The 26,374-nt window shown below is 40.8% G+C and overlaps 1 protein-coding gene across 3 annotated transcripts; it reads left to right on the top strand.

The window, feature by feature from the left end:
• Positions 1-29: 29 nt before the first annotated feature.
• Positions 30-24,673, top strand: PDCD10 (programmed cell death 10). Of its 3 annotated transcripts, none has more exons than XM_053390451.1 (8): positions 30-137; positions 11,221-11,432; positions 12,475-12,528; positions 16,044-16,161; positions 16,609-16,735; positions 20,099-20,177; positions 20,669-20,751; positions 24,167-24,673. In XM_053390451.1, the coding sequence occupies exons 2-8, from the start codon at positions 11,337-11,339 to the stop codon at positions 24,246-24,248; spliced, it is 639 nt and encodes a 212-aa protein (XP_053246426.1). In that variant the 5' UTR covers positions 30-137; positions 11,221-11,336; the 3' UTR covers positions 24,249-24,673. The 3 variants fall into 3 exon arrangements, with proteins under 3 accessions (XP_053246426.1, XP_053246427.1, XP_053246428.1); XM_053390452.1 differs by lacking the exon at positions 30-137 and adding an exon at positions 255-335; XM_053390453.1 differs by lacking the exon at positions 30-137 and adding an exon at positions 639-656.
• The last annotated feature ends 1,701 nt before the right edge of the window (positions 24,674-26,374 follow it).

The following is a 26,374-nucleotide window of genomic DNA, read 5'->3' as shown; positions in this document are numbered from 1 at the left end:
TTCCGAGAAGCGGACTACAGGTCCCATGGGCCCGCGCGGTCGCCGGCTAGTTCCGGACAACGCCTGGTTGTGTGGTAACGGCGGCGGCGGCGGCGGCTGGCGAGAGGAGGAGGAGGAGGGCGCTTCCTTTCCGGCTGGTACTTCCGGGAGCAGCGACGGCGGAGCCCGCTCGGGAGCCCTAAAAGGCTTCGAGGGGCGGGTGGGGCAGGGAGGGGAGGTAAGGAGCTTTAACTGCTGCGGCTCCGGCGGCCTTTACCGCCGTTGTCGTCGTCGTTTACCTCAGCCATTCCTATTACCCTTATCATTAGCGCCGGCAATGTCCGCAGGGGTCACTGGTAGGTTTGCGCGGGGCCTAGCCGCGCCGCAGAGGTTACGCCGCCCCGGAGGCGTAAGAGGCCTTGGAGAATCCCGTGGCCGGGCTAGAGCCGGCGAGGGGCCTAGTTGCTTCCCGTCAGGCGCAGCTCGGAGGAACCCCAAGCAGGAGAGGTCCCCCCACCCAGCCAGCCTTCTCCCCGGAGGGGCAGGGCCTCTCCCCGCCCCCGCCCCGATATCTCCCAAGCGGAAGAGATTTGCCGGGAGAGGCCAGACCGGTGTGTCTCCCTGGGAGGCGAGGGACGGGGCGGGGGGCGCAGGTGCCAGCGCTGCGAAGCGGGGAGGTATGGCGTGTCCCGTTGGGGAGGATTTGGGGCTAGGGTGGCTTCCGTGCTGGGGGGTGGGTCAAATACACATCAAGGGTAGGCGGGGAAGGTCGGAGGGAGAGAGGGAAGTGGGGTGGGGGGAAGAACCGGGAAGAGGAAGCAGTCTCGATGGGGGAGAGACCTTAGGCCTCTTGAAGCAAGGGAGGGTGTGTGTTTGCAGATAGATACAATAAATATAATTTCCCCCCTTGACGGTATTTTTGTCTAAATTATGCCAGTAATTATGCTGAATAATAATATAATATTGTAGGGGGTTGGGGACAGTATTGTTTTCCTCCCTCTGCCGAAAGAGGAGGACAGCAGCATAGGCCAGACAAGCCTGGTCTGTGTAAATAGCAGAAGAAAAGAGACTGTCTCCCTTCAGGTTGCAGGTGGTAATGTGGTGGGCCATATTATTATTATTATTATTATTATTATTATTATTATTATTACTACTACTACTTTTATTAATGCTTTCTGGCATGGGGAGGAAAGCTGACATCGTGGAAAAGGTTGGGTTCTCATTTCCTACATGTGCTCAGTTTTCTGCATGCAAGGAGTAGCTTTCATAGATAGGCACTCGGTCAAGAGTTTTGTATTATTATACAGCCCGTAGCAGGAAGTAGCCCAGGTATGTTTTTGCTGCTTTCATCTGTTTCAGTGGACCTGTACTTCACTGGCGTGGTGTTGCTGTTGTGTGTCCACACATGTGCATGCCCACATCCATCTCTCAAGTGTGGAGAGCTGATGTGCTTGTTAGAGATGGTTTGGTGGAGGGCTTGAAGAATAGGTTTGATGAAAAGGGCTTTTGGGCCATCAGATGCAGGGGATTCCAACAGAGTGCTGGATTAGGTGGGACCTTTGCTCTGATATAGCCAGGGCAGTTGTTGCATTCTCTTGCATGGATAACAGAGGGTGGAGTTGGATTCTTGAGTGGGGTGGTAATAGAATAGGTATAGGCAGTTAGAGGGAGTACTTTTTGGGGGGAAATCCTTGGCATATTAGGATAACTTGCATAGAGTAATTTCCATTGAAAATGTTCCATCTTTATTGCTAAGATTTGGGATAACCTAGAGAATGATCTACCTTTGCATGTTTATTTTGCTTAGATTTAGTAAACAAAGCTGAAGACTTTGAAATGGTCAAGTTTGCCTAATACTGCTCATGTAGTTGTTATCCACTCGCTTTCCTTCCTTGGAGGTTTTTAAGCAAAGGTTGGATGGCCCTCTGTCATGTATGATCCAGTTGATATTCCCAAATTGCAGGGGGTTAGACTAGATGACCCTTGGGGTCACTTCGAACTCTACGATTCTATGATTTGTTGTCACAAAGGAATTTATGAAATGAAAACTTTTTTTGCGGAAAAATAAAACTTAGAAAATCTTTCCAATTAGGAAAATTTCCACCGCACATCATTGGGCATAGCTTAGTTATTTTGTTTATTAGGTTATACTATGTTGTCATATGGCTTGGAAGTACTGTGAGGGTTGGTAGAATGAAGGCAAGAAGAGTGTGTACAGTAGCTAAAGAGTTTGCTTTGGAGTGATTGAACTGAGCATGCAGGTTGCTGTCAAAGACAAATTGTTATTGATAGGCCCTTTGCCTTTTGAATCAAGGTTCCCATGTTTTTAGCTGGAGAAGGCAGGAGGGGTATACATGTCTCCATCTTGATGTGACCGGGCTGAGCAGCTTTGGAATCCAGAGACTTAGAGAATTTTAGAGACCATTTTTCTAACATGGCCAGGGAACAGGGCTGTTTGGAGACAAATGCCAGGCAGTAGATACTGTACAGTGGTACCTCTGGTTACAAACTTAATTCATTCCGGAGGTCCATTCTTCAGCTGAAACCATTCTTATCCTGAGGCGCGCTTTCGCTAATGGGGCCTCCTGCTGTGTGCGCACCTCTGGCACGCAATTTCCGTTTGCATCCTGCGGCAAAGTTCGCAACCAGGAGCAGCTACTGCGGGTACTGCTCGTAACCTGAAGCGTTCGTACCCAGAGGTACCACTGTATACTGAAATTGTGAGAGGCAGTCTTGAAGTCTAGAGGTAGGTTTCTTAAAAAGAGGTGCTGATCTTTAGTGTATTGCTTTATGGTAAAGATAGATTAATCTAATGACAGTAGCTACTGTGTAGTAATCGTGCTCATTCCATTTGAAGACTTTGTTGGCTTAACACTCATTTATGTGAAACTCTTGTGTTTATACAGTTGATAGTGGCAGTTCCTGGATCTTTTGAGTTGCCTGGATTCTTTTATGGGCTGTTTATCTCATAATGCATCTGAAAAACAGAAAATGAAACTGATCCATGTCATATGGATTTGAATGTTCTTTCAGTTTTTATAAGTTAATGAAGACTACAGAAATAGCCAGGTACAAAGCTGTTTACCATCTGATGTACCTTCTTTTTGAGGTGTTTTTTTTTAAAAAAAATTGAACATACATTAGCAAAATGTTGCTTTTCCCATTAGAACATTACTTATCAGTGTTCAAAATTAGCCAGGCACCAGACACATTTTGCACCTGGCAATTGACCACTTGTGACCAAGTGAAGATTCCTAGGTGCCAGGATGGTGCCTGACATGTCCTACATCTGGAAGTACATGTCTGGGGATCATTGGATCTGGAATGTTCACACATACTACCAACACATCCTGTAGAATTCTTTCAGTTATATTGTATCTGCACAGTCGGAATGAATTTCTGGAATAAAAATGCTTTTTCAATGGAACCTGAGCAGGATCAGTCACCATTCAGAAAAAGAGGTTGGAATGGGGCAATATATGTGGACGGGCCCTGGATCAAGTGACTTCTCTAAGTTCTCAAAACTTTCAACCTAGCTCAAAGTTGTCATCTGAATTAGCCAGATACTTAACTGAGAATCAATGACAATCAGTACTTCATTTGAAAAATAAGACTTTAGAGGTGTCTTGCTCAAAAATGGCAACCAGACATTCCATTTTGGCGACTGAAACCCGAGTTTAAGGAGCCATTTGGCTCCTAGCTTATGTATCTTGAGTTTCTAACACTGCTACTGTTGCTAGTCATCTTTAGGGTCACAGATGCATGGTAATCCCACACCATTCAGAATGTCCATGTAATCATAATTTTTGAGGTTTAGGTAGTCTTCCTGGTAGAATTCATTATTTTTTATAATTAAACTTTAAAGATACACAAAATAGGTGCAGATATGGTGGAGGAGCAGAAGTAATGTATTCTATTACTTTTTACTGATAGTTTCAAGAAGTGGCTTGTGATCCTTATGCTGCCACATTATACGCAGGATGCGCTGTTTTCAAAGCTGCACTAGTTGGTGAAAGAATGGCATTTCCCCAGTGCCAGAATAATATTGTCTCTGCTCTGGAAAGTGCAGTGCCCAATAATACAAACACTAATTTTGTTTGTAAATGTTCATATAGTTGGGAAAATTAATATTGCAATGTGACGGTGAGCAATCGTATGTACAAGAAACTGATGGAAAGCAAGCCGGTATGAGTTAAGCCAGCAGAAAGTTACACCAAATCCAAACCCTGGTCATCAATGGGGCTGACGCAGCTCTGTCTAAGCTTGGCGGAGGGAGAGAATGATCCTTTAAATTAGAGTTCTGTGTTGGGTTACCAGGTCATGTGACTGAGATTATGATCCAGCCTAAATCCATTCTCCCCTGCCCCAGTCCCACCGTTGGAATGCCCCCTTTTGAGGACTTACACTGGCCTTGGCTCAGATAGCTTCGGTTCAGTTAGGAAGAACAAATTACACCTGCGCATATTTGTCTGAGCTGGGATTGGGGGTTTAACACTAGCTGAAACAGATCCATTGCATCCTAAGCTGCCTGTCCTGATGGATCTTGCCATATGATTGTCCCCTGTGAAATTTTTTTTATAAAGAAAAAACATTGAAGAAAGGTGCCTGGATTCTTCATAACAAATGAAGAAGAGCTCTGTGTTTGTGCACCAGGAAACTTGTCATTTGGAACTGCCCTTAATGAAAACCCTAGACCTATTTATTAGTTTTTTAATTGAAATCTAATCTAATAATAGTGACTAATCTGTTATATTTATATAGAATTTTAAAATAATGGGTAAGCAAATAAGTGATGTACTTGCAGAAGCAAAAATTGGTTAGAAAAGCTATTTTCCTTCAAAATGTATTGTTGCTTGTTTCTAAACCATGGCAGCTTGCTTACTTGTATTTTGAGAGAGAAAAGTGTTAGCCTTTAAATAAACATGCTTATTTCAGACCATCAGACACTTAAACAGTTTACTGTTTTTGTATCACTGCTGAAATGTTCTTAAACTTTGACAGACTCCAAGGGTAGGAAGTTGTAGAATTAAGTGACAGTAATGATAATGTTGTTCTCCATGTAAACTTCTTGTTCTTGCCACAGACTGTAGCACATCATTAGCAGATAGTGTTCTGTAGCTGTTAGGCAGCCATTTTCCATGGTAAGTGAGTCTAGCACTGTAGAGGTCAACACGGACATCCTGGATTGTGCTTAAAAATCAAATATGGAGGGCCATTCTGTTAAATTCATGATGTTTGGCCAGCACTGCTCTCCCAAAAAACACTAGTTTTATAGATAAGCACAGAAGAATGGGTGAAGGTTACTTACTGATGTCTAAATGGTGCTGAAAACATTTCTGCCACCACCTCCTAAGCAACTGTTGTTGGCATCCGTCTGTCTTGGGCAATGGACTGCTACTTCAGGGCTTAAACCAGGCAGCTGGAAAATCGCAGCTCCTGCTGTGGCTACAGAGACAGGTAACTCGTATGTGCTGCCTCCCGCATTGTTTTTGCTGCATTAGCAGCACCCAGGTGACCTCCCCAAGGCGCAGGCCTGGGCAATGTGGTTGGAGGTCCTGGGCTGCCCAGATTATTATTATTTATTAAATTTATATTTCGCCCTGCATCCGGAGGGCAGTTCACAGGATTAAATCACAATATAAAAACAATACATAATCAAAATAAAAACAAACAAGCCTCCCCCCCCCATTTTTAATAGGGCATTGGATGACAATCAACCAAATGCCTGGTTAAAGATGAACATTTTCACCTGGTGCTTCACTGATGTGGTGCAAAGGAAAGCAGAGCAAAACATTTGGCACCAGCTTGGCTGCAGGAGTTGCCAAAAGGAGGAGTACAGGACTCCTCCCAACCGTCTTAGGGAGTCTGCTCCAGATTTGTATAGGGTTTACTCCTTAGCCTTTTCTTCTCTCAAAGGTGTCCTGAAAGGCAGCGAGTACAGGTTTTTCCTCACGCATGAGTATAGCCGCAAGTCAGCAGAGCTTTAGGATCAGAGTTTTTCTTCTTCCAGATAAGCTACCTTCCCAGGTTGACGGGCCCCATTTCCCCCTTAAAGGTAAAGGTACCCCTGCCCGTACGGGCCAGTCTTGACAGACTCTAGGGTTGTGCGCCCATCTCACTCAAGAGGCCGGGGGCCAGCGCTGTCCGGAGACACTTCCGGGTCACGTGGCCAGCGTGACATTGCTGCTCTGGCGAGCCAGAGCCGCACACGGAAACGCCGTTTACCTTCCCGCTAGTAAGCGGTCCCTATTTATCTACTTGCACCCGGGAGTGCTTTCGAACTGCTAGGTTGGCAGGCGCCGCGACCGAACAATGGGAGTGCACCCCGCCGCAGAGATTTGAACCGCCGACCTTTCGATCGGCAAGCCCTAGGCGCTGAGGCTTTTACCCACAGCGCCACCCGCGTCCCTATTTCCCCCTTAAGCAGCTGTAATTAGCTACTATTAGAAGTGGTAAACTGCCTTGTGATCTGATTTGGTTTGGCAGTACCTGCCCTGGGTTTGGTAAGTCATTAGTCATCGTGATAAGATAAAATAATAAGAGTTAAATTTTTTAAAAAGCAGGTAACTCCATAAAGAGCTCAAAGAAAGGTGTTAGTAACTGTGGGACTGAAATTTCAAGCTAGTGCTTTCTTCTCCGGAGACTTAGAGTACAGGCTCTCTTCTGGAATGAAAATCTTCTCACAGACTTCATTAAGAGCAGGTAGTTCTTAATAGCAGTTTCCCCTGTGGCATATCAAGGTAAACTAGGTCAAAATAATTACGTAGAGAAATGCTGAATATTATGGTACTCATAACTGTGTATGCACTGAAGAAGTTGCCGTATATTGAACACTTGTACAAGTAAGAGTATAAACAGAGCATTGTATGCAAATCGTAAAAGTTAGATTATTTTTGGACAATTGTATGTGAGTTTCCATTTAGGATAATTGTTAGTTTCCTTTAAGAGTCCTGTTTCTGTCCTCTCCAAGCACTGCTATATCTCCCCAACAGATAGAACAAACCAGCAGGGAAGTATTTCATTCTTCATCTAATTTAATTATATTCCCCTTCAAAATTTGGGATCTGATAAAATCCTACACACCTAGATTTTTGATGCTGGTACTTGAGAACTGAAAATTCAGCTCTGTTCAAGACTCACCCTGGCTCATAATTTTGTCTGGTGCTCTCAGTATGAAATGGTTTCAGCTCTGAAAGCATACCTGAAATTTGAGTTCAATACAGAAGTAAAACAAATTAATTTGGGGTCTCATATGTTTATGTGTTGCTAATGTTTCTGTTTGGTCCTGGAAAAATTCCAGGCTCTTCCAATGCCAAGGTGCCTAAATATTGGCTGATGATGATGCCCAGTACCTGAATTTGTTATTATTACTAGCTCTGTGCACTACCGACTGTCAGGTATTTGCAGTGCATTACAGCAGTGTGTTAACTGCTTTTACCATTGGGGTGAAAAAACACAGGTTTGTTATATGTTGGTGCACATTTATGTAATTGCGCTTTGTGGCACCTGAGAGTTTATTGGGAGCCGAAGATGGTGTACATTTCATTAGCCCAAAATGTTCTTTTGAAATCCAGTTTCAGCTATTTTCAGAAATCCTGACTGGAGGCTGCAGTCTCTTCTAAAGCATGAGTGTTAATTTCTGTAAAAAGCTAAGTGTAGAAATAGTGTACGCCAACTTGGCTTGGCAATATGTTTGTACTTTGGCCAAATACACAGCTGCCAGCTTCTATTTGCTTTTCTATTTGGCTTGCATGCTGAGAGAATATACATTAGAAAATTGGTCAAGGTTAATTGCCTTGCTGTAGCTTCCCCTAAGCTTTTTGTCTGTAAACCAGTAAATTTACTGCAGTGTGGCTAGACAGATGTCATCTTCCTTCTTCAAAACTTAACCTCTCTTTGCTGAGGGAAATGCTGAATTCAGTGTGAGGTTAGATAAAACCAGCCTTGCAGGCAGTACTTGTGGGGTTGGTTATCCTCATGCCTCATAAGAAGAGCCTGCAAGTGGTCTATCTAGTCCCTCATCCGGCTCTCAAAGTAGTTAAGCTGATCCCTATGGGAAGCAGACAAGCAGAAGCAGAGTCTTGATTCACAGCAACTGGCATGCTGCTTTGACAGTGGATGTAGAACATAGCCATTGTAGCTAGTAGCCCTTGATAGGCTTAACCTACATGAATTTGTCTAATCCTCTTTTAAAGCCATCCAAGGTGGCGACCATCACTACTACTTGTGGGTGAAAACTCCAGAGTTTAACTGTAATAATAATAATAATATAATTTCTTATTTATACGCCTCCCATCTGCCTATGTGCTGTGTGAAGAAGTACTTTCTTTTGTCTGTCCTGAATCTTCCAATGTTCAGCTTCATTGGATGTCCCTGAGTTATGAGAGAGGATGAAAAACTTTGCTCTGTCCACTTTATTTGCACCATGCATAATTTTATGCGTTGCTGCCAAATCTCCACCTACTCACTTTCCCCCTTAAACTAAAAAAGCCCCTTTCCTCATAGAGGTTGTTCCATCCCTTTGATCATTTTGCTTGTCTTTTTCTGAGCCTTTTCCATCTTTACAATTGCCTTTTTAAGATGAGGCAACCAGAACTCTGCATATTACATCAAGTGTGATCACTCCATAGATTTGTAAATTGGCATTGTGATATTTGCAATTTTGTTTTCAATTCCTTTCCTAATGATCCCTATAATGAAATTTGTCATTTTCACAGCTTCTGTACATTGGATTAACATATTCACTGAGTTATCCACTGTGATTCCAAGGACTTGTTGCTGGCCATTAAACCCCATGAGCATATATGTGAAATATGTGAAACATTTTTGGTCCAATGTGCATCACTTTAAACTCTCCCCCCCTCCCCATTTTCCTACCCATTTACTCATGCTTGGGTGAGTGAATGTACTTGTTCAATACCTTATTAGATGAACCTGACATTCTAGAAGCTGTGCAGCAAACATTAACCTCAAAATGAGTTTTTATACTTAAAGGTGAAGGAAATAAGAGAGGAGCTCTTGACTGAGGCACTGCATGGATAATGGAAGTTAGCTTTTGTATGAGACAGGATCATAAAGTGATTTGGTAGAAACTGGAGCAGTAATTTTACCTTTTCAGACTCGGCACTCTCCTTTAGTCCATCCTGAAATCTAGGAAACTTTGAATCTTTCTTTTGCCCTTTCTCCCTTCATTCCCCCTTACTTTCCATCTCCTTTGCTCACAGTTTCCACTGTACCACTTTATAGCTCAGTTGATTAGAGTGTGATGCTGATAACACCAAGGTTGCAAGTTCAGTACTCATTCGGGACAGCTGCATATTCCTGCAATGTAGGGGGTTGGAGTCGGTGTTACAACGCATATATAAGCCAATTGCCAAATAGCATCTTAAACCTAGGTTACAGTTGCTACAATGGAATGTTTAGGTGCCTTTCTTTTTGCTGTGGGAATTATCATCATCATTATTACTCATTTCTATATGGGTTTATATTTTAAACAAAAAAAAATCAAAGCGGTTTACAGCACATTAAATCATCAAATAAAACGATCGAGAATAAAAAAAAACCAAGCTTAAAGGAAAATATTTCAGGTTTGCTTTACCTATATTTATTTACTTACTTAATTTATATAGCTCTCCCATAGCAGTATTCTAGGAAGCCAGTGTGGTATAGTGATTGGAATGTCAAACTAGGACCTGGGAGATCAGGGTTCAAATCCCCACTCAAGTCATAAAACTCACTGGGTGACCTTGGTTCAGTCACAACTCCCTTGAGGCTTGCCCATCCCCTCCAGCTAAAGTCAATAAAAGCCAGGAGCAATCCTTGCCACTTCTTCTGACCTTGATGCCAGGTTAGGGTTCTAGTGAATTGAAGATGTTGAAGGAGGTGGGAGGTGGAGCCTACCTCACAGGGACATTGTAGGTATTAACTGAGATGGGGAGGAAAGCATATACTGTAGTCCATGGAGAAAAGGGTGGGATATAAATGCAATAAATGAGCTGTTCTGCTTACCTGCTTAAAAAAGCTGGAGGGGCCAGCCAGCTGGAGATGTCAATTGCCAACCTGGCATCCAGAGATCTCCACATAGTCGCGATTGGACCTGTGCCAGTCACAAAACATGTCTTCGGCCTGTGGGATTTTGAACAGTGGTTGGACTAGATGATCCTCAGAGTCCCTTCCAACTCTACAATTCTATGATTCTTCTTTGCTTTTTCTCTTATCAGTTTAACACATAACCTAAAAAAGAGATTATGTTCCTTTGTGACTCACTTTGGGTTGAAGGCAACCCGCTTGTGTTGCCTGGTTCACTGGTTGAAGACCAATGGACTAGATTAATTTTACCTGTCATATTATTAAAATCCATTTAATAGATATTTTGAAACATATATGTCCTCCACAAACTTCTCACGAGGATGAAAAAATATTTCAGATGTGTCAGAGTTGGCATACTTAATTGTTAAGATCAAAATTTTAGGCATACACTTGGTTAATGCTTTTTCAGCATAGTTTTTCATATCCTCCATGAAATAGGAGTAATTCCTTACCAATACTTGAAATTCAGGTCCACTGTTCTCTGGGCTGGGCTGGGCTGGGCAGGGTGGAGGATCTCAAACCAGATTCGGTTTCATGAACCATTATTTTCCATTGAGCTAACAGTTGCTGGCACACCCTTATGAAAACAGAGTTTGAGACTTTTGTTTGTTTTAAAGCAACCTAAGCGTAGAGGTTTGTGCAGCTTTTTGAACATTTTAAACTTATTACAGCATAGTCATACCTAAATAGTAAATCTATTAGATAGACTATCGGCTATTACCTTTGCAGATGACATTATGCTGGCATACATACAGCTTACATGTTACTTGCTATTTTGGGTCTCTTTGATCACTTTCCAAGCAAGTCACTGTTGGATGTATGACTAACTTTGCTAGCGCTGATGAACGCTTACTGTATAAATTGTAAAAATAGTATTGACCTTTAGCATTTTAAAGACATCATTTCTCATTTTCATTGCTCTTTTCAATAAAGTGGCTGAAATGAGAACTTGTGATAAATCCTCAAGAACTGCATTAATTGCATACAGATCATCAGCTAACCTGCAGCACATTTGAACTTTGATTAGAAGGGAACTGAGCTTATTGGGGCAGTACTGAATCTACTGCATTACATTTTTGGTAGTACTACTTGTCTGAAAGGTGATACTGATCATAATGAAACCTTTTCTCTCTCTCCCTTCCTTCCTTCCAGGGTAGTTTTTTTAAGTGCTCTAAGCATTCTGATACAACTAGAAGAAAGAAGAAACGCTTCATTGAATGAGAAGTCCATTGCTTTGATAGCCATTTTCTTCAAGAGTGGGTCTTTGAATGAGGATGACAATGGAAGAGATGAAGAATGAAGCAGAGACCACTTCTATGGTTTCCATGCCTCTCTATGCTGTTATGTATCCTGTCTTTAATGAGGTAACATGCCTTCTAGTTGATTTTCTATGTATTACAGTGTTTGGGAAGCAGGAGGTTAGAGGATACCCTAACATACTGTTTATACTTGGTAAGCTAACATTTTCTACCAAGTCTTTACAAACTGCTCTAATGAGTCCTGCTTTCTATCTTTCTTTGGCTTGGCTTATTTCCATGAAATCAATATCTATAACCTTAACTTTTTTGGCCCCAGTTTGTTTCTTAGTTCAGGCATTCCTTTCAGGACTTATATGCTCTCAAGATACATCTCAGCATATGCAAGTTTCTGAAATGTAAACTCAGTTGGTTTTAATTAGTATCCAGGTTTTAGGCAGCCACAGAGATGGCAGGAAGTCTTATACTATGTTTCTGCAGTTTCACAGAATTGACCTGTTTTAAAATGGTAAAATCCAGAAATATTTGCTGATCCAGGAAGCTGGAACTTTTGTTTTTGTTTAAGTATGCAAGGGAACAGCCCTTCTCTGGTGTGCATTTAAGAAAATAATATATAAATATTAAATTATCTTTGCAATTATTACACACTCCTTGGAAGTATAAGCATCTCATTCTGTCTGTCTATAATAATAAGTGTTCCAGTTGTCACCCTTCAGTCTGTTAAACACAACTGTAAATCTTTACGAGTCCTTTTTTTGTCTGTCCTATGAATGGATTGTTGCAATGCATCACTGCACCACCCCTGGCTGTATGTTAGTCAAAACCTTGGCCTTTGTGGAAATGGTTCTCCACCAGCTGTCAAATTCTACCAGATAACCAGTAATTTTCAGGTCTTTGCTCCATTCACAGAACCATTTTGCCATGTGAATATAGAGAGCAAAAAATCACAAAGCTATCTAATTTTATGCTTGTAAGTGGCTGTGTGAACCCTTAATTTTGAGCTGAGAAGCGGTGCCTGCTACTCTTAAACATAGAATCAGCTTAAGTAAGTTGACAGAAAATTTGGAAGTGGAGTTTCATAAGGCAAAGTGTTTTTTGTTTTGCATGTTTTATATTAATATAACAATTTACTTTTAACTCCACCTTGCAGCTAGAACGAGTAAATTTATCTGCAGCTCAGACACTGAGAGCAGCTTTTATTAAGGTAAGAATAATTAACATTGTGTGTATTTGTACATGAGCTTCATACAGCAATGTAAAAATTGGATTAACTGCATACCGGATTTAGCTACTGGTCTTGTTCTGTCCTGATCCATTACTTTTCTTCTCCCTAGGGACCCCAAACAAATTCCCATTTCCTGCACTAATTAGCATGCATCTGGTTGAGACAGGCAGAAAGCTATCTGCTGTTTGGCTATAGCTCGGATGTGAAGCATCTGCTTTGCATGCTAAAGGTCCTAGTTAAATTCTGGTATCTTTGGTAGGAATTGTGAATGACCTTTGCAGAGACATTGAAGATCTTCTAGAGTAGAAGTCTTGGGCTAGATACCCTGACTTGGCCTAACCATAAGTTAAATGCCTATGCCCTATGGCATTGGTGATGTATTCCAGATTTGCAGACATTTAAGGAGATTCTGCTCCTTTTCTTGAACTTGGTATGCCAGTCTCCCATTTCAAACCTGGTCCCATTCATGCTCTCTCTTCTTCCTCTCATTTACTGTATTGTTTCCCTGGTCGCAAAAGGCTTAAAAGGGTTCCCTCTCACAGTACTTTAAAGGAGATACAGCAGAGATAGCCATGCAGTGCTAACCCTGTTGTTGGCTTTGGTTTTGAGGTCTGAGAAGTGAGTTGGAATTAGCCCAGCTTTGCTTCCCACCCTTTGGAAAGACTGCTGTGGCATTCATTGGGCTGTGTTTCTTAAAGAGCCTAGAAATGCAGCTGTGATTATCCCTTGGTATCTATTTTCTTCTTTGGGCTAGAGCACAAAGAGTATGGTGGGACGTCCAATGAGTTTTTCCACTCATTGTAGTTCCTGGGACAGTTGCTGCTTGAACCAAAGAAATTCGAAAGCATGGCTTTATATTCTGTGTGGCTGCGACCTTGCCCACCATTTAAAAGAACTGCAAGTGTCTCAAATAAAATTATTTAGATTTTGTTTTGTGAAAACCAATCATTCCTCTAACAAATGCGTAAAATGGAATATAGTCATAGTTAAACACTTCATATCAAAATTATTTGTTAATCAGTATTGTAAACTTTAATCAGCAGTGCTCTTTTGCCACAAGCTTTTAGCTTGTTACTTACAACCTTGTATTTTGAATAAGCACAATTGCACTCTTTGTAAATCAGTTGCACATTTTTTCTTCTAGTAGAAGTGGGTTTTATTTATGGATAAGAAGTTATGGTTAAATTTCTGGCCCTATGAAGAAAATACTGCCAAATTGTATGGCTTATGTTCAGACTGTCCCATTTCTTGTCTAGGAGTACAGTTTAACTTTGACAGCATGTAAGCTCAGTGTTTTTTCTTTTACCCTATGTCACTAAGCGGGCATGAATTACTGAAGCATAACTGCAGCAGCTTAAGCAACTTCACTCCCAACATTTTTTTGTTTTTGGTAGAGATATTACGGCTTCTGAAATGCTTGGTTTCCAGGGACAAGGAACTAAAATACTTCTTGATATGGCATTAGTAGAATTTGCTTTGAAAGTACTATACTCCTTTTTGTGTGCCATGGTTCAAGAAGAAATTTTGGCAACTTAGAAGACTCAAGTGTGTACCTGGGAAAATTGTATCTTTAAGCGAAAGATGCAAAGCACTCTTGTTAACTAGCTAACTTTAGGAAACAGCTGGTTATGGGACTTTGTGGACACTCTGAAATGCTTTAAGAAAATTCATCCAGTAGGAAAAGAAGCTATATTCTTATGCTTCAATGAGGAAGGTTTTATGTTCAACATCAGGAACATGAATCTAGAAGCTTCAGCATTTGCCCTCAAAAGATTTCACAAACCCAGTTGGCACTTAGAAATTTCCCCCTTCAAACATGTACCCTTTTCTCCCATGCTGCATTGCAAATTGCTTTTGAAAGTCCTTGAAGGCTTGCCATGCAACATGGGAGGCCGCTGTTTAAAGGCAAACAATATCAAAAGACACACTGAGCAGACAGAATTAGCAATCTGGTTCTCTGGATTGTGGCCCATAAGAGTAGATGAGCAATGAATAAGCTATCTGGGGAGTTTTTGGAGTCTTCCTTTATGGTTGGGCAGGCATCTTTCTGTTAAGCTAATGCTACAGAAGTCCTTTGGGCATCTCCATCTAGCACCGGGGTGGGGGTGGGGGGCTGCTGGTTCAGGAAGCAATGACTTGCATGCTGCATTTTGGCTTGTATGAGAGCTACTTCACAAGCACATTTAATAATAATAATAATAATAATAATAATAATAATAATAATAATGCCTTTATTGTCAATGTATAACCTGTGTACAATGAAATTAACCGAGACTCCCACCCCCCACAAACACTCAATCTCATTGCACTCTGTGTGCTTGTTGCACAACACACCAACCCCGAAAGTCAGTTGCACTATATTATTTTCCGTTCAGCAGCCTAACAGCCCACGGATAGAAACTGCTTTTTAGCCTGTTGGTACAACTGATATATCTTCTGCCCGAGGGTAGAAGATTAAAGAGGTGCTGGCCAGGGAGTGAATCGTCCCTGATTTTGCACACCACTAAAGCCAATAAATTCATTCGGCCTTGGGCTTTTGAACTGGCGGGCCTCCCAGTGTAAAAGGGGAAAGGGCACTTGGTGATGTCTCCTTAGCGGTCCACTTTTGGTGATGCAGGAGATGGTGTCCCATTCTTTAGCTTGGTGGACTGGGATAGGGAGGGACAGAAGTTCAATACAGTATTTGTGGCCTAGGATAGCCTGTCTCTGGCCTGGGATTTGGAGTTTACCTTTAGATTCTGTTCTGAGAAACAAGCATGTGAAGCGGGAGTGCAGATTTCCTTCTTTATAATTGAGAGGAATTTGGGCTCAGGTGTGTGGAGCAGAAAGTATCAATCTTGCTTCATAGTTTGTATAGTCATCACTGTGGTGGTTGACTGTTACTACTTCATGTTATATCCTCTGTAAAAAGCTAAAAAATCAATACTGTAAAAGCACTCTGAGGAAAGTGTAAGACATGGGATGTAGGAAATGTGAGGTTTTGCAGCTCCTTTTTACCCTCTGTGGAGTTCATTATCTCCTGTTACTGTTACAAGATATGCACATTGCTAGCTGTTGAAAAAGTTATTCTGGTGTATCTAAAGATAAGAGCTATGAAGATAAGTTGAACGTACCTCATTCTGTGCAGTCTATAATGTTGTAGGGACTTAAATGTAATCATGTAAATAAGTCTGTCCCTTAATTTCAGTTGGGTTAAAAAGAAGAAGAAAGGTTGTTACAGTGCATAGAAATAAATGTTGCACAGAAATAAATGAAATGGCTTACTGGGCAAAGTTACAAATGAAAAATGTTGATGCAGTCCAAGAAATATAGGTCTTCCTTTCAAGGAGAAAATGGTGGTGCAGAACTGGATGTTTATTATGATGCAGTGCTGCTTGGTTAGCTTTTAAAAACATAATTTTGAATTTAGAACCCGTAGTGATTCTTGGATATCTTTTACTGCGTGCAAATTGACTGTTGGTGTACTAAATAAATAAAACTTATTTGAAATGCAGGCTGAGAAGGAAAATCCAGGTCTCACACAAGATATCATCATAAAAATTTTGGAGAAAAAAAGTGTTGAAGTTAACTTTACTGAGTCTCTCCTGCGCATGGCAGCTGACGATGTAGAAGGTATTTCTGTTAAACTTCTGTGATTGTGCTACTTGATACTACTCTATCATGAAATGTGTTTTTTATTTTTTTAAAAAGAGATGAAAAATAATTGTGAGTTCAACAGGAGTGCAGTTTGAATGCAAATCCAGGACTTTGTTCTGTTTCCTGGCTCTGAAATACCCCTCATACACCTAGAGCACCATTTTCTTATCCTGCTTTGGCATGTCCCTCAAGCATCCTTCAGGCAGTCAGGCACATGTCTTAGGACTTCAGTTACCTTCTTTGTCTTACACTGAAGATGGAAAACCGGGTGGGTTCATAGTTCAGTTCTTGCCCACCATGTGCATTGTGCATTTGGTACTGGTGTGGTTTTTGGGGAGACCCAGGCTCAAATCCCCACTGAAAAAGAAAACTAATCTTATTGCAGTAAGTGACCAATTTCTTTCTCTCTCTCACCCCCTTCAGAGTATATGATTGAAAGGCCAGAGCCAGAATTCCAAGACTTAAATGAAAAGGCACGAGCACTTAAACAGATTCTCAGTAAGATTCCAGATGAAATCAATGACAGAGTGAGGTTTCTTCAGACAATCAAGTAAGTGCTCCTGTCTAAACTAGTTTGCTGATCCAAGCAGAAGACTTTCCTTAAACCTATATTTTATGCTGGTCTCTCCCCCCCCATCCCCGCTTTGTATTTTTTGCTTACAGTTTATATGTAGTGTTTTTAAATTATGGTTTTTATCATTTTAGTGTATGGTGCTTGTGAATTTTTGCTTCAAAATTAAATTTTCTTTCTGTCTGCTGTTCAAGCTGTGGATAGACTTTAGCCGCTGCAGTGCTAATATGGCTACAGCAGCTTAACCAGAATCTGTTACTTGGCAATGGACAACAATGCCAATTTTGCCCAGTTTGCCGTAATAAACTCTTACTTATAATAGTACTTTAAGCATTCCATCAGATTTTTTAAAAAGGGACTTCCTCTAACCTTAAGGGAACCATGTGCCAGTTTGCATTATAGCTTTATCAAGTTTTTTAAGGGTAAAGAGGCTGTCACAGTGTCTACCTAAAGAGTAGCTATGATGGGCACTAGAAGCGACTGACTTCCATATGTGCAGCTGTTTTTATTTATTTAATCAGTTTATATTCTGCCCTTACTCCCAAAAGAGCCCACAGTGGCAAAAAACAAGTGATAATAAAACATCTCAGAAACAGTTCCAGTGCAGATGAAAAACTGGGAAAGATCTCTACTTAAAAGGCTGCTGGGAAGAGGAAGGTCTTCAGTAGGCACTGAAAACACAACATAGTATTTAAAGGGAGGGGATTCCAAAGGGTAGGTGTCAGAACTCTGAATAAGATGGTTTCTGCAGAGCATAGTGATTGATGAAATGATATTTCAGGAATCCTGGTCCAAGCTGTATTGGGTTTGATATGTTAAAACCAGTGCCTTGAAGTTAGCCTGGTAGCCAAGTGACAGCCAATGCAGTTATTTATTGCAGGATAATGTGTTGGCAATCTCCTGCCCCAGTGAGCCGTTGACCTGCCACATTTTGTACCACCTGCGGCTTTTGGACCAACTTTAAGGCAGCCCCACATAGAGCATGTTGTAGACATCCAGCCTGGAGGTTACCAGCACATGGGTGACAGTGGTCAAGCTATCGTGGTCCAGAATGATCATAACTGTCTTTATCAGACAGTAAAAGGCAATCCTGGGACGCAGGTGGCACTGTAGGTTAAACCACAGAGCCTAGGACTTGCCGATCAGAAGGTTGGTGGTTCAAATCCCCGTGATGGGGTGAGCTCCTGTTGCTCGGTCCCAGCTCCTGCCAACCTAGCAGCTCGAAAGCACGTCAAAGTGCAAGTAGATAAATAAGTACTGCTCTGGCGGGAAGGTAAACGGCATTTCCGTGCACTGCTCTGGTTCGCCAGAAGCAGCTTTGTCATGCTGGCCACATGACCCAGAAGCTGTACGCTGGCTCCCTCGGCCAATAAAGCGAGATGAGCACCGCAACCCCAGAGTCGGTCATGACTGGACCTAATGGTCAGGGGTCCCTTTACCTTTAAAAGGCAGTCCTAGTCAGTGAGGTCACCTGGGCCTGTAGAAAAAAGGTGGATCCAGGAGCATCCCCAGACTACAAACCTAGTTTTTCAAGGGGAGTAAAACCCCATCGAATGCAGGTCACTGGCCCAAATGTCTGTCTTGCCAGAATTTAGAGAAAATTTGGCCCTCTCATCTAGGCACTGGTCCAGAGCTTGCATGGCCTCTCAATTTAGATGTGCCCTGTGACATGGCATATTTAAAAACGCTCCCATGTTTATGACTATAACTTTAAATCCCTTTTTGCGTTGCAGTGATGAGAAAGTAAAAGGCCACAGTCCACGAGAGAGTTAAGCTTGCACATTCATTTGAATCATTTGATTGGAGCCAATTTTTTTAAAAAAACTTCAAATTAGTTTTGAGATTCATTTGGTGTAATTAACTTCTGTATAAGTTGATCCATGATTCTTTTGACTAGTTAAGCTAAAGGCACTTTGCCTATCCACAGGGCAGCAAAATTGAGCTCTCCGCAGATTGAGTAGGAGGGGGTTCTGCATACCTAGGGAGAGCTCCCAGATAGGCAGAAAAAATGTGCAAAAAATCATGTGCATGGTGCTGTAGCAGGTAGACTGAGAGCACATATTTTCTTGTCCCAGTTGCACTCCTTTACTTATTCAAGAATATTTGAAGTAGTTAAGCCCCCCTCTCCCCATACATTTAAAATTCTTCTCCCCTTGAGAAGTATTTGTTAGGATCAGAGAGAAAGCACTTCCACAAATCTTAATTAATCCCTCCAGCTCCCATTAAGGTTCATCCTCTTAACCCAACTTTCCCACAATCTCTTATGCTGCAAGCATGATTGGTGTGACATAACTAATTATTTGGGGGGGGGTATTGAACAGCTTGCTGCCCACAGAATCCCAAACCTAAAAAATGGGAAAGTGTATCCCAGTTGTGCAGTAGTAAACATAGAAGACCTGCTACCCGGCTTCAGTTGCCAAATTATAATCCCAACTCTTTTGTGCCTTTGGGTTTAAGGTGGCAGTTTGATAGGCATTTTTGAAGATGAACTGGAAGGAAGCTGAAGTAGACCTGAATATGCTCAGTTACTCCAAACATCTTAATGTCACACTTGCTGCCTTGGGTGTAGATGCTTGTCTGAATCCTTCTCAGGCTATGATTTTAATTTCACATGTGACTTTGGGGAGGATTCTGTGGCTTTGGTTGTAATTGTGAAAACCTGAGAGTTGTCCACAGATCATAGTGTTAACTGTCTTTTCTCTCTCCTGACCTCTATTAGCCCCAGCGCAAGGCTGTTTAGTCTTGTTGTAGAGTGACCTTAAATTCTGCCAAGTTAGAACAAGATGAAATTGTATCCATTAATTCTGAGAGGGGCTACTGCCATCAAATTGCTTTCAATGATACTTGCTGTGACAGTTTTCTTCCAGGTGGTTTAACTTTATTTAAATGCCTAGAGACTTAGGTAGGACAAGATAACAGCCTCAATTCATGAGATCAGTGCTCACAAAATAGTTTAAGGTGAATCATGGGTCACTTTTTCATATCTGTTCATTTTATTCATAGTATATATTCAGAGTTCCTCTAAAGGGAGGGTATCATTCTGAGGATAGTCCAGAGCTCCTGCTGTGTGACACTATTGTGTCGAGTTCTAAATCCAGCAGATGCTACCTTTCCACATAGGAAAGCTTGCATTAAACCTAATTTGGACTTTGAAATGCTATGCTATATAATCTAATTAGTTCTTGGTGTTCACTCTTGCTGTGCCATATCTAAAACTCATTCTGTAAGACAGCAAATCCTTTAGAAATACATGTCAGACATAATTTTGGAAGTGATTAAAATTCTGCATTGAGTTAGTCTAATTTTAAAAGATGTTGCAATTATCTTTTCATTGCCAAATAGGGACATCGCCAGTGCAATAAAGGAACTTCTTGACACAGTAAATAATGTCTTCAAGAAATATCAATACCAGAACCGGAGGGTATGTGAATTAAATTCTGCTATGTTGGCTTGTCAGAAATATAAACATATTAACTATAAATATTAAAGGATCCGCAGTTTATAATGCCTGGATGGTGGGAATTGTAAATCATTTCAACAACCACTGGCAGTTAAGACAAATAAACTTGCAGAGGAAGAAGCAAACAGAATGAAAACCAATCTTCTGTCACTAAGCTACTGGTTTTTCCTACTGCCTGATTTTTAGTATTTGTGGATTTTTTGGCTACATTTAAGGCTTAGTATAATTTTCTAATATGCTCTGTATGAATTTTGTTGCTGTAAACAAACATTCCCAGATGCATTTACAGAAGTGCTGTTAGTTGTTTCATTTCTTAAACAGAATTTTGCTATCACAGCACTTATGCTTATTTTCTTCTGTTTATCTTTTTAATCAGTGTCCAGTGGCTAATAAAAATGGTTTATGAAGGTTGAGGCTTTGATTGAATGACTCTTTGCATATGTATATTTCAGGCACTTGAGCACCAAAAGAAAGAGTTTGTAAAATACTCTAAAAGTTTCAGTGACACTTTGAAAACCTATTTTAAAGATGGAAAGTAAGTATGCTTGGGTTTTTTTTTCTTTTCGTTTTTCGAATTGGTGAATTTGTTATGTCTTCCCTGTCATCTTTCTTTCTAAATATTTATTTAAAATATTTTGTAACAGCAATGAGTATTGTTTGCACTGACTAGTGTCTTAAGCACTTCTTCACTTTCTGCTAACACACTTCAACAAGTGTTCGAAAATAGATTGGCCTGTTACTATAGAGATTGCCATGTTTTCAGTCTTAACATTAACTTTTCTTGGGAATCAGGGATTTTTTTTTTAAATACTGAAACCTTTGATGGCTTATATTGAGGTGGCTGCAAACCTGATGGATTCAAAACAGGAAAAATCATCCAAGCATGTTTTCTTCTGCTCTTCCAACACTGTCCAGCATTCCCCAACTAAAATTAACACATTTAATGCTGCTGTGACACATTGTTTGGGGAGGGGGAATAAGGAATGGGAAGTCTCTTAAAAGTAGTTATCATATATGGTCAAGCTAATGGCCGTTTTAGGGATGAGGAAACTGGTCCTCCAGAGGTTGCTGGACTCCAACTCCCATCAGACTCAGCCAGCATGGCTGATGTTCAGAGATTATGGAAGTTGTGACCATCTAGATATCTTTCCTTATAAGCCAGGATAGCTGAAATGGAGTATCCAACTATAGAAGTGATACATTCCAAAGGAACACATACTGGGAGAAAATGGTGGAAGGACGTCCCTGGTCAGTAATCAAGAGGCCTTTATGCTTTGTCCAGGACATTATGTATCTTGATTACCAGTGGCTAAGGAACAACTTTGGGAGAGGACAAGAGGACTCAGAGAGTTGGCCACTGTGGGAAACAGCATGCTGAACTACACAGGCACTTGGTCTGGTCTTTGTGCCACACTTTCCCAACTGATCAGTTCCTTCTTGCAGTTGGCACTTAACGTATGCCATTGCAGGAGTACATGCATTTTCACTGCTCCTTAGTGGTGTACTGCACATGAGGGGAAGCATGTGCAACAAGACTAGCTACAGCAGCCAGTGATGGAAGTTATCAAACAGCGATTTTAGCTCTGGGTAGTGAGGAGGAAAAGAATCCATCTGTTCCTTGACCTGGTTCATAGTAGTTGGAGTTAAATGGACAATGCTGATATACACAAACTCCTCCAGTCTTTGGCATTGTACAGTGCTCAGTTTATTTAAAGTTTATACTACTGTATGGTATTATTCCGGTTTGTTAAACACTGGGCAGCCTAGGAATTCATGAGTTAGTAAGAGTGAAACTAACACATGCTGTGACTGGGTATAATTTGCAAACAAGAAGAAGTGAAATTGATTTAGCTGAGGGTGAAGCAAAAAAGAAAAGAAAAGAAGGTCACTTTTACTAACCAAGCAACACTCACATTTGAGTTTGATGGCCTTCACTAACTGTTAATTCATTCTAGCGTTCCTTAGCATAAAAGCTGAGTTGTCTGGGGTTGCAAGTGTATGTAGGTCATTGGATTTTACTGCTATGGTCTTATCAAATTTTTATTTTTCACGTTTGCTGCTTGTGGGGTTCTCTGCTTTTGAAAAAAGTTAACAACATCCCTGACAATGTGCCAGCATTTGGGTGCTGCCAAAAGTAATTATTTGAATCCTGGCCAATGTGTATAACACTGGTTGGTGGGGGGAATATAATTGTGTACAATGCTCCCATGGCTCTTACGTGGGACTTCCCTTGAAGGTGGCACGGAAGTGTCAATGTAGAATTGTTCTGCTCACCTTCTAACACCATAGGATTAGCACACTGAGTCAATTTTGTGCCATTTACTGTTTCCAGGTCCAATTCACTTTGCAGTGTTCGACCTATAAGGCCCTTTGTTGCCTACAAACCACCTACTCAAGGGACTGCCACCTCTTATATTGCCCCATATAATAGTTGTGGTTGGCTAATCAAGCAGTTTTGCAAGAGTGGTGATAGTGAAAAATTAAGGCTTTTACTGCCTTGTCCTCATGACCTTTGAATGACTTGCCTCTAGAGATGAAGAGCAGCCCCTTTTGTGATTTTCCACAAGAGCTGTAAGACCTTTTTGGCAAGCATTTGGTTGATTTGGGCTGCAATCTTATATCTACTTACCTAGGAATAAGGCCCATGTATCATCGTATACGCTACTGGGCCAGGTTCAATGCTCTTACGTTAATTTACAAGGCCTTTAACAAGTTGGATCCAGGATGTCTCAAGGACCACCTGTTTTATTATTTCCCTAGCCAATAACTGAAGTTTGGGGTAGGAGAGTCACTGTTAGTGGTCCGCTGTGGCTCAGATGCATAGCTTGCATCCACCTGGAACTGTGTGTTCAGTATTGTGTGCACAATTTTATGGAGCACTCTTCCATTTGCGTTAAGATGGTTCCCCTCTCTGTTGAACTTCCATACTTTTTGAACTCTCCCCCCACCCAGCAGGCATTTTAACAGAATTCCAGAATTCTGATTTAAACTTTCAATTTGTCTCAGCTTCAAAAAAAAATGTATTCAGCTACTTTTACATTGCTTAGAGAAAATTGAAATTGAGCAGTATATAGATTAATGAAATAAATAAAGACATTTACCGCAAAGGGACTTACTCGTCAGTACAGAGTTGAGGCGTTTGTTGCTCAGTGTATTTTGGACTGTTCCTATAATTCTCTTCTTTATTTTATCATGGGTTTTTTAAATGAGGTACATCACTTTAAACATCTGGAAAAGTAGCTTAATAATGTTTTAGAAGTTAGACCTTTAAGACACAAAAATGAAGCATAAATATGTCAACTTTGCAACAGGATTTAAGATGGGTAAGACCACCTTACTTTCTTTGCTCACACTGGTAATAAGAAAGATGTGTTCCTCATTGTGTCCTTTATTGAAGGGATCTGTTTAGGGAAGCTTTTAATGTTTGATGTATTACAGTATTTTAATATTTTTTGGGAAGCCACCCAGAGTGGCTGGGGAAGCCCAGCCAGATGGGCGGGGTCTAAATAATAAATTATTATTATTATTATTATTATTATTACTATTACTATTATTATTATTATGCAAGAATGTGTGAATGAGTTCCTTATTTCAGAATTGGAGGTGAGAGGTGTGCTAATATGTGGAATGTTTTGTGCAAATGGAAGTATTTTTGCATGTCATTCATTCAGTTGGTTGGAGAGAAATCTGTGGGGAGAGAAACTAATTATTGGGCACTTCAAACAAACAAACAACCTAATTAGTTCAAGTTATCAGTCCAGGTGCTGCTCCTCTCTAGCACTAAATGATCAATTGATCAGCGTTCTTGCTTGGAGTTGTAAGTGCTGAAAAATAAGCAGCATTGAAATCGACAATAGCGCCATTCCACTTGAATAACTTTTGAAATGTATTCTATCTGATGGCTTCAGGTCTCCATTCTGCTGCTGAAATGTGTTTTGTTTCTTCAACAGGGCAATAAATGTGTTCATAAGTGCCAACCGACTAATTCATCAAACCAACTTGATACTCCAGACCTTCAAAACTGTGGCCTGAAAAAAAAACTGTATATGTTGAGAGCTGTACTTTTCAATGGTGGATAGGATACCTTTATATGTAAACTTTAAAGTTTTGACTGTATAAATTATCAGTCCCAGTTGAAGGGACCTATTGCAGGATTTTGAATGGGATTTATTGCCATCTTACACCATATTTTTGTAAAAACATTGTAGCTTAATCATAATCTCACGATGAAGATTTTGCATCACTTTTTTGCTATTATCATTCTTTTCAGAATTATAAGCCAAAAGAATTTACGCCTTAATGTGTCATTATGTAACATTCCTTATAAGAATTGTAAATATTTGGTGTTCTGTTTCTGACATTTTAACTTGAAAGCAAAAAAACAAACAAAAAAACTGCAAGATGATGTATTTAACGATATTGGTGGCAAATATTCAATAAATAGTTTACATCTGTTAGATTATCTGTATAATCTGTTTCCATTATATTATCTTTTAGGGTTGGAAATGGGCGGTGTGCATGTCTTTCACATCCACAAAGGTTTAAAATATTATCCCAAAGATGATAGCAGGGGAAGGGAAAACTATTTTTCTTATGTCCTCTTCAGCCATTCCATTAGTCACTAATGCGCTGTGAAAGGGACTTCTCTCGAGTGCGACTGATGCTTGTGTCTTCTGCTGTGTGTGCCTGCTCCAGATGCTCACAGCCAAACTTAACCCCTGCTTGTCAGCTGTTAATAACTATTACCTTTTGAGTGCTTTTGGTAAAGGACATTTCTTGGTTTCTCTAAAATGCTGTTGTTGGAAAGTTAACAGCTTTTAAAGCTCCTAGCTTCCAGATGTTCTGTATTTCTGGTACCAACTGAGAAACTATAGAGTGGTGGGGCGTGCAGCTGCTTGTCTCCCTCAAAGCACTGATTGCACACAAGTCTTATACATAGTACTTGGAGTTTGCAGCTGGTTTGCATGTTTCAAAGCTCTGCTCTATTTGTTATGCACACAGCTCTTTCACGCTGGAACTCATGGGGAAAGCCATTGCCTCTTTTGGACCGCACAAAGATTTCCCAAGGTGGTTGACAGAAAAGAATATGAAACATTTAGTAAAATACATACAAGGCCACAACATATGCAGAACTGCAGAATATCAAAAGGGTGTTGTGGATAATTAAAACTGATCTTCATTCAGTCCAAGTGGCTGTCAAGTTTTGGTTGAACAAGAGAGTTAAAATTCCACAATACAATTCACTCTAATGGTTGCTTTTGTCCATTGCTAATATAAAAGCTCCATAAAGTGCAAGCAATTTGGACCTCGGTGTCTACCCTTGGTTTTTCTTAAAGAATTGACATTTGTGCCTTTCTGACATTTTCAGTAGGCATGTTTTGGGGTGGGGCCTTGATGACCTGTAGTCGGGTTTGAGGTGTGAAGCAGCTGATTGATCTGCCACAACATGGGAAAGGATGGTTGGACATGCCATCACATTTCTTTCTTTTTGCTGGAGATCAGGTAACAAACCAGTGTGTGCATGGGACCTTCCCCACATTCAGACATTAGATCAGGGCCCAGCAGGAGTTTTCCTTATGCCTGCTCAGTCCTTTGTTCTCTTGTATCTCTGCTTTTGATTGAAGTTCGATCTGCCGATTTGGAAGTAATAATTTTCTTGTATTTTGAATAGCAGCTGCGGTTCTATTTGAGAACTAGAAGGGAGCTCCTGTCTAGGTTTGTTTCTACCCTGCTTTCTGAGATGGAGGTGTTAGCCTTTAGTTTGTAGGGTGGGGACTAGGAGTAGAGAAAAAAAATCAATCCAGTATTCACTTAAAGCTGAATTTTACCAGTTTCCAAAACTGATACACAGCTATCCTTCAAAATCTGCACTTTTCTGAATTTTGTGATGCGGTTCTCTAGCCAGTATATGAAAATGCATATATTGGGGAAAAGTGTGCATAAAAGTGAAGATATTGGTGAAAATTAACATACAAAAATATATTGCATCAGGGAAAATGCTTGGAAAAAATGTGTACGTGAGTCAAAGCCGCATATAAAAAGTTATCTGGAGAGGTTTGCACTAAAATGCTGATGAACCTTGATGAGATTGTTTGTTTTTAAATCACGAAATGCCGAAAAATTGGGATAACTGAATTTAGGCCTTGAAAAAATGAGAA

The sequence above is a fragment of the Podarcis raffonei genome, chromosome 5, assembly GCF_027172205.1.
Source record: "Podarcis raffonei isolate rPodRaf1 chromosome 5, rPodRaf1.pri, whole genome shotgun sequence".
Classification (NCBI taxonomy): Eukaryota; Metazoa; Chordata; class Lepidosauria; order Squamata; family Lacertidae; genus Podarcis; species Podarcis raffonei.
This window is presented reverse-complemented; position numbering and strand designations above follow the sequence as displayed.

Coding starts and splice junctions, on each gene's coding strand:
- PDCD10 (XM_053390451.1), top strand. CDS start 11,337: ATGAGGATGACAATGGAAGAGATGAAGAATGAAGCAGAGACCACTTCT. Junction 16,736..20,098: donor AGGTTTCTTCAGACAATCAA/GTAAGTGCTCCT, acceptor ATTGCCAAATAG/GGACATCGCCAGTGCAATAA. Junction 20,752..24,166: donor ACCTATTTTAAAGATGGAAA/GTAAGTATGCTT, acceptor TTTCTTCAACAG/GGCAATAAATGTGTTCATAA.